The sequence below is a fragment of the Trachemys scripta genome, chromosome 11 (assembly GCF_013100865.1).
Source record: "Trachemys scripta elegans isolate TJP31775 chromosome 11, CAS_Tse_1.0, whole genome shotgun sequence".
Classification (NCBI taxonomy): domain Eukaryota; kingdom Metazoa; phylum Chordata; order Testudines; family Emydidae; genus Trachemys; species Trachemys scripta.
This window is the reverse complement of record NC_048308.1, coordinates 61,648,188-61,655,507: the sequence shown is the minus strand read 5'-3', so window position 1 is coordinate 61,655,507 and position 7,320 is coordinate 61,648,188. Positions and strand designations below refer to the sequence as shown.

At 53.3% G+C, this 7,320-nt stretch overlaps 1 protein-coding gene across 1 annotated transcript; it reads left to right on the top strand.

Annotated features, from left to right (window-relative positions):
- Window positions 1-6,489: 6,489 nt before the first annotated feature.
- On the top strand, window positions 6,490-6,981 carry LOC117884930 (guanine nucleotide-binding protein G(I)/G(S)/G(O) subunit gamma-5; the record flags this gene model as incomplete). Its single annotated transcript, XM_034785978.1, is given in 1 exon segment — window positions 6,490-6,981. A coding segment is annotated over 1 exon segment (202 nt), but the record flags the coding sequence as incomplete, so codon positions are not given.
- Between the last annotated feature and the right edge of the window lie 339 nt (window positions 6,982-7,320).

Below are 7,320 nucleotides of genomic sequence, written 5' to 3'. Positions count from 1 at the left end.
GGGGTTTCCTCAGGAGGCGGAGCACAGGCAGGATGGCCTTAGCCTGACCCCTTCCCGGCCCACTATCTCGGGAGAGGACGGGTGTGGCCAGAGCTTGCGGTGCTCTTGCTGTTCCAGATGCTGCCACGCCCCTGAGGTGAGCATAGGTTACAGCAGCCCTGAGGCCGCTCTAATCATGCCAGCAGCCAGTGCAATCACAGCCACACGAAGGCATGTGAAAGCCACCTTGGGCCACCTGCCAGCCCTGCACTGAGCACAGCTTGGGCAGAACGGAGACTCAGGCTCGATTCTCCTCTCGCTGCCACGCCTGCTAGTGGGGTCACCCTTGCGAGCTCATCGACCCTCCAGGGTGTGCAGCAGGATGAGAGCCCATCCATGGGCCCAGGGCTGAGCTCACCGTCTGGGGAACTCTGTCCGTGGGGGGCTCCTGAGACGCTGTGCTCCCCCCGTGGGCTTGCGCATTCAGCCCCTGGGGCCTATGGATGGTGAGTGGCACCAGGAACACCCTGCCCCTCCCATGGGGCTGCCTACCAGCCGTGGCGCCCTGCTCTCTCCAGACATCAGGTACTGGCCCTGGCCCGCCGGCAGGGCCTGGAAGGGATAGCAAGCCCCCACCAGGACAGGGCACCCCACAGCATCTCTCCCCCTGCCTGCAGAGGTGAGGCTCCTGGGCATGGGGTGCTGGCCGAGGGGAGGAGCCTGGAGGGTCCTTGCATCAGGGGAGAGGCAGGGCAGCCAACTCTCATGATGACATCATCAGCACAGCAGGCTCTGCTCCAGCTGCCATGACATCATCCCCCTGGCCGGCTCTGTCCCTTGGGCCATGACAGAATGTACAGCCCTGCCCGGGACACCCTCCCAGCCCCCACTGCCCCGCCTCCTCCTGAAGAACAGCTGTCAATCAGAGCTGATGCAGGAGGCAGGTAGAGCATCCCAACCCCCTGCCCCACCCCCCCTTCCAGGAGCCAGAGGAGTTTGGGAGCCAGCTCCTCAGAGTGACTATGCCTCTTACATCTCCCCTTCCTGACAGTCTGCTTCCTCCTGGGAGCAATGGGTCAGTGTGACCCCCATTCCTTCCCCCCCCACCCCTGTGAGCAATGGGCCAGTCTGACCCCCATTCCTTCCCAGCCTCCCCCCCACCCCTGGGAGCAATGGGCCAGTCTGTTCCTTCAGTTCTGCCTGCACTCCCCTGTCCCTGCAGCACCAGCCCTGGGGAAGGGCAGTGGGGTGACAAGCCCCTGGAGCTGTAGATGAGGCCGGTGTGGGGTTTGGAGGCGAGAGTGATGTGGCGCATGGGAGGGGCCTAGTTCCTTGCTGGGTGGAGGAGGGGCAGGGGTAGGAGTGATGTGGGGTGAGGGAGGGGCATAGTTCCTTGTAGGGTTATGTAACGCGGTTATGTAAGAAAAAAAATCGACATTTGTAAGTTGCACTTTCATGACAGAGAGATTGCCCTAGGGTACTTGTGTAAGCAGAGTCAGGATGAGCTCTACCCTGACATCTGGTGGTGAATTATGGCGAGTGTGGAAAAGAACTCCAGGGGCTTATCTTGTTTGCATAGGCACACCCACTCGCCTGGCATAAAACAACAGCAACTCAAAGTGGTTACTTTGGCTGCTGCGGGATCCCCAGTTTCTCTGTTATTGGGGCAGGAAGAATAAAGTTTTGTTACCCTGATTCTGTGAATCAAGGCCAGTGGAACTGTTGTATGACAGAAGGATTGAGTGAGTCCTTCACCATTACCTAAGTAGCACTTGCTTGACAAGGGGCATGGGTTACAAAACCCAGTGAATGGAGAGAATACGGGGATAGGTATTTGTATCTAATGGTATGGGTGCCCTCTTAGGGCCTGATGTGCCAATTGCATCTTCTTCTCTTTCCACTGTTGGATGTTAGAGCTAACTTTGATTCTATTAGGAGTCTACTTACAGGCTGCTGAGCTGAATTCACTTTGGGCCAATGGTGCACCAGCACTGGGGCTCCCCTACTATGAGCTGAAATCACAAAAGACCTAAAGTTATTAAGAGCTGAGATCACTGAGGCTGTGTTGACTAGTGGGGGAGCCTGAAGCTATATTGCTCAGCAGCTGGTGGAGCAATTTGTGGGGATGACTGGAGGAGTGGTGTGGAGCCTTGCGGAGCTGGTTGGAGCAGCCCAAGGAACGGCAAGTGGAGCTGTTTGGGGGGACGGCTGGAGCGGCTCACAGGTCGGTGAGCGGAGCAGCTCGTAGAGCGGAGCAGTTCGTGGGACGGCAGGAAGTGGACTGGCTTGTGGTGAAGGCTGTGGTGGAACCCCATGGAAAGATGGCTGGCCGGCCAGCCTCGGATCACATAAGGTGCCCCTTCACACCCTGCGTTCCCCCCCCCCCACACACTTTGCTCTGGGGCTGCACTGACCAGGGACAGAGACTTTGGGGTTTGTTGGACTTTTGGGACTTTGGGTGGTTGCTGGACCCAAGAGACTTTGGGTGATTTTTGGGTTGCTGGACTCAAGAAAAGGGAAAGGACACAGCCCAATTTGCTGGGGTGGGTTTTTTTGCTCATGGTTTGTGTTATGAATCCTGTTTGTGGTGTTTTTCCAATTTAATGCTGATGTCGTTTACCGCATGTTATTAAACATTTTCTGCTACACTCAGACTCCGTGCTTGCGAGAGGGGAAGTATTGCCTCTTAGAGGCGCCCAGGGGGTGGTATGTAATTGTCCCAGGTCACTGGGTGGGGGCTCGAGCCGGTTTTGCATTGCGTTATTGAAACGGAACCCCGAGATACAGAACCCGGCCCTTGTTGCTGCCAACTTAGATGGGCAGAAGGATTACACTTGTATGAGGCAAATTGAAAAATACTATTTATTTTGTTTATCATTTTTACAGGGCGAACAGAAGAGAAGCAAACAAAGGGAGTTTGCCTGGGGGAAGGTCCCCCTGAGTTTTTGCCTTTCAGGCTTCTGTGAGCAGTAAGTACAACATCTGAAGAGGCTCTTAGAAGGAAGACATGGATAGTGAGCGATCAGCTGTTGTGCCCTGCACAGGTTGTGGCACGTTTGTCTTTCTCCCAGAAGAGAAAGTATGAAGTGCAAACTGGTCTCCATATTGGAAGAGAAGGTTAAAGGACGAGAGACCCAACTATCAACCCTGTGTTGCATCAGAGAAAATGAAGATTTTCTGGATAGAAGTCAGCGTTTGATACTGCAGGCACAGCATGCTGAAGAATCAGAGAGGGGAGTGCAGAATGGGGAAGAAAATTGGCAGCATCTGACCTCCAGAAGAAGAAAGAGGAGAACCCATGTACCCCCAATGCAGATTGAGGTAAGAAACCGTTTTCAGGGTCTCTGCACAGGTACTATGGCGGACAATGGTTTGGAAGAGTCATCTGAGGGAAGGGATCAGAAGGAGACCCCATCGACCGGAAGGCATGGAATACATTGCCCTAGAGATGGGGGTCCCACGACCACCACTCCCAAGAGGAGGAGACGGGTGGTGGTGGTTGGGGACTCCCTTCTAAGGGGGACGGAGTCATCCAGCTGCCATCCAGACCAGGAAACTCGAGAAGTGTGCTGCTTGCCTGGATCTAGAATTCAGGATGTGACGGAATATCTGTCAAGACTGATCAAGCCCTCGGATCGCTACCCCTTCCTACTTCTCCATGTAGGCACCAATGAATGACCTTCTGCCAAGAATGACCTTCTGCCAAGAATGACCTTGAGCGGGTCAGTGCAGACTAGGAGGCTCTAGGAAGGATAAAGGAGTTTGAGGTGCAAGTCGTGTTCTCATCCATCCTCCCTGTTGAAGGAAAAAGCCCAGGTAGGGACCATCGAATTGTGGAGATAAATGCGTGGTTACGTAGGTGATGTCAGAGAGAGGGCTTTGGATTCTTCGACCACGGGATGTTGTTCCACGAAGAAGGATTGCTAGGAAGAGATGGAATCTACCTAACTAAGAGAGAGAAGAGCATCTTCGCAGTCAGGCTTGCTAACCTAGCGAGGAGGACTTTAAACTAGGTTCACCGGGGGATGGAGACCTCAGCCCTGAGGCAAGTGGGGAAGTGGGATACCAGGAGGAAACACAAGGAGGAGGGTGCAACAGAGGAGATCTCCAGATTCATACTGAGAAAGTAGAGCGATCGGCTAGTTATCTTAGGTGCTTGTATACAAATGCAAGAAGCCTGGGAAACAAGCAGGAAGAATTGGTCCTGGCACAGTCAAGGAACTATGATATGATTGGAATAACAGAGACTTGGTGGGGTAACTCACATGACTGGAGTACTGTCATGGATGGGTATAAACTGTTCAGGAAGGACAGGCAGGGCAGGAAAGGTGGGGGAGTTGTACTGGAAGTAAGGGAGCAGTATGATTGCTCAGAGCTCCAGTATGAAACTGGAGAAAAGCCTGTTGAAAGTCTTTGGGTTAAGTCTAGAGGCAAGAGTAACAAGGGTCATGTCGTGGTGGGCATCTGCTATAGACCACCAGACAAGGAGGATGAGGCAGACAAGACTCTCTTCGGACAACTAACAGAAGTTTCCAGATCACAGGCCCTGGTTCTCATAGGATACTTCAATCACCCTGCATCTGCTGGGAGAGCAATACAGCGGTGCACAGACAATCCAGGAAGTTTTTGGAGAGTGTTGGGGACAACTTCCTGGTGCAAGGCTGGAGGAACCAACTAAGGGCCATGCTCCTCTTGACCTGCTGCTCACAAACAGGGAAGAATTAGTAGGGGAAGTAGGAGTGGGTGGCAACCTGGGCAGCAGTGACCATGAGATGGCTGAGTTCAGGATCCTCACAAAAGGAAGAAAGGAGAGCAGCAGAATACGGACCCTGGACTTCAGAAAAGCAGACTTTGACTCCCTCAGGGAACTGATGGGCAGGATCCCCTGGGAAGCTAATATGAGGGGGAAAGGAGTCCAGGAGAGCTGCCTGTATTTTAAAGAATCCTTATTGAGGGTGCAGGAACAAACCATCACAATGTACAGAAAGAATAGCAAATATGGCAGGCGACCAGCTTGGTTTAACAGAGAAATCTTCGGTGAGCTTAAACACAAAAAGGAAGCTTACAAGAAGTGGAAACTTGCACAGATGACTAGGGAGGAGTATAAAAAATATTGCTCAAGCATGCAGGGGGTGTAATCAAGAAGGCCAAAGCACAATTGGAGTTGCAGCTAGCAAGGGATGTGAAAGGTAACAAGAAGGGTTTCTACAGGTATGTTAGCAACAAGAAGAAGATCAGGGAAAGTGTGGGACCCTTACTGAATGGGGGAGGCAACCTAGTGACAGATGATGTGGAAAAAGCTGAAGTTCTCAATGCTTTTTTGCCTCGGTCTTCACAGACAAGGTCAGCTCCCAGACTGCTGCACTGGGCAGCACAGTATGGGGAGGAGGTGACCAGCCCTCTGTGGAGAAAGAACAGGTTAAGGACTATTTAGAAAAGCTGGACATACACAAGTCCATGGTGGCGGATCTAATGCATCTGAGGGTGCTGAGGGAGTTGGCTGATGTGATTGCAGAGCCTTTGGCCATTATCTTTGAAAACTCATGGCGATCGGGGGAGGTCCCGGATGATTGGAAAAAGGCAAATATAGTGCTCATCTTTGAAAAAGGGAAGAAAGAGAATCCGGACAGCTACACACCGGTCAGCCTTGCCTCTCTCCCTGGAAAAATCATGGAGCAGATCCTCAAGGAAACCATTTTGAAGCACTTGGAGGAGAGGAAGGTGATCAGGAACAGTCAACATGGATTCACCAAGGGCAAGTCACGCCTGACCAACCTAATTGCCTTCTATGATAAGATAACTGCTTCTATTCGGCACTGGTGAGGCCACATCTGGAGTATTGCATCCAGTTTTGGGCCCCCCACTACAGAAGGGATGTGGACAAATTGGAGAGAGTCCAGCGGAAGGCAACAAAAATGGTCAGGGGGCTGGGGCACATGACTTACGAGGAGAGGCTGAGGGAACTGGGCTTATTTAGTCTGCAGAAGAGAAAAGTGAGGGGGGATTTGATAGCAGCCTTCAACTACCTGAAGGGGGGTTCCAACAAGGATGGAGCTCGGCTGTTCTCAGTGGTAGCAGATGACAGAACAAGGAGCAATGGTCTCAAGTTGCAGTGGGGGAGGTCTAGGTTGGATATTAGGTAGGGTGACCAGATCACCCAGGTCAAATATCGGGACGTGGGGGCGGGGCAAAAACAAACAAACAAACACCCCTCCTCCGCAAGCGCTGGAGGGAGGCCCGGGAGACGCAGGGGGAGCGCGGGGCCAGGGTGAGTGAGAGTCCGGCCTGGCCCCGAGCAGGCAGGACTCAGTCAGGCGGTAGGGAGAGGAGGGGGGTGGCCCGCAGGACCAGGCGGTGGCTGTTCTCCCCCCCGGGCAGCCGGACTCGAGTCAGGGTGGCGGTTGCGCAGGCGCCGGGGGCAGTTTGGGAAGCGCCGGAAACTTTGTGCTAAAGTTCCGAGCAGCGCCTGGCTCTGCCGCCCGAGCCCCGCCGCTCCTCGCGCGCCGTGTTGGGCTCCTCCAGCGTGGCGGCCATGAAGAAGGTGGTGCAGCAGCTGCGCCTGGAGGCCAGCGTGAGCCGCGTGAAGGTTTCTCAAGCCGCAGCAGACTTGAAGCAGTTCTGTCTGCAGAATGCACAACATGATCCCCTACTGACAGGAGTGTCTTCAAGTACAAATCCATTCAGACCCCAGAAAGTCTGTTCATTTTTGTAATTTGGTGAACTATCTTGGTCTCTTTCAGTGATCTTCTAACACCTTTTCACAGCTGCTCTGTGGGGAGAGAATGTGACTCAAGGAGTGCCTTGGTTTGAAGTCTGTACAAAAGCTTAGCCTTAACCATGTGCCAAGTTAACTGTGTAAATCGCTACTGTTGTCAAACCTCTTACCATCGACCTCTCCAAATGAACTGTGTGCTAGTTGCAATAACTTCTACTTCATGAGGGAATCAGTTTTACATACCAAGCAAAAAATAAAAATGTTTTGACTTAAAAAAAAAAAAAAAATCTCCTACCGACTGCAGGCTGAGCAGAGCCGGGACACGCTGGCGATTGCATGTGGACGCTCCTGTACCGCACAGCAACGCTCGATGCTTTCACGCGTGGTGCGAGCTACACCCACCCTTGATTAGCAACATGGCTACAGGCCAGATCCTCCCACAGCTGGCACAAGACAGGTTCACTCCACGCCTTCAATGGGGGCAGGCTGGTTTGTACCAGCCAAGGATCTGGGCCTTATGTCTCAGCTCTCTGCTGGCCCTACAGGTCGCCCTGGGCTAAGGGACGGGCAGCGCGAGGTGAATGGGAATGGACGGGGGCTAGAGCATTGGTAGGAATCTGACTGGT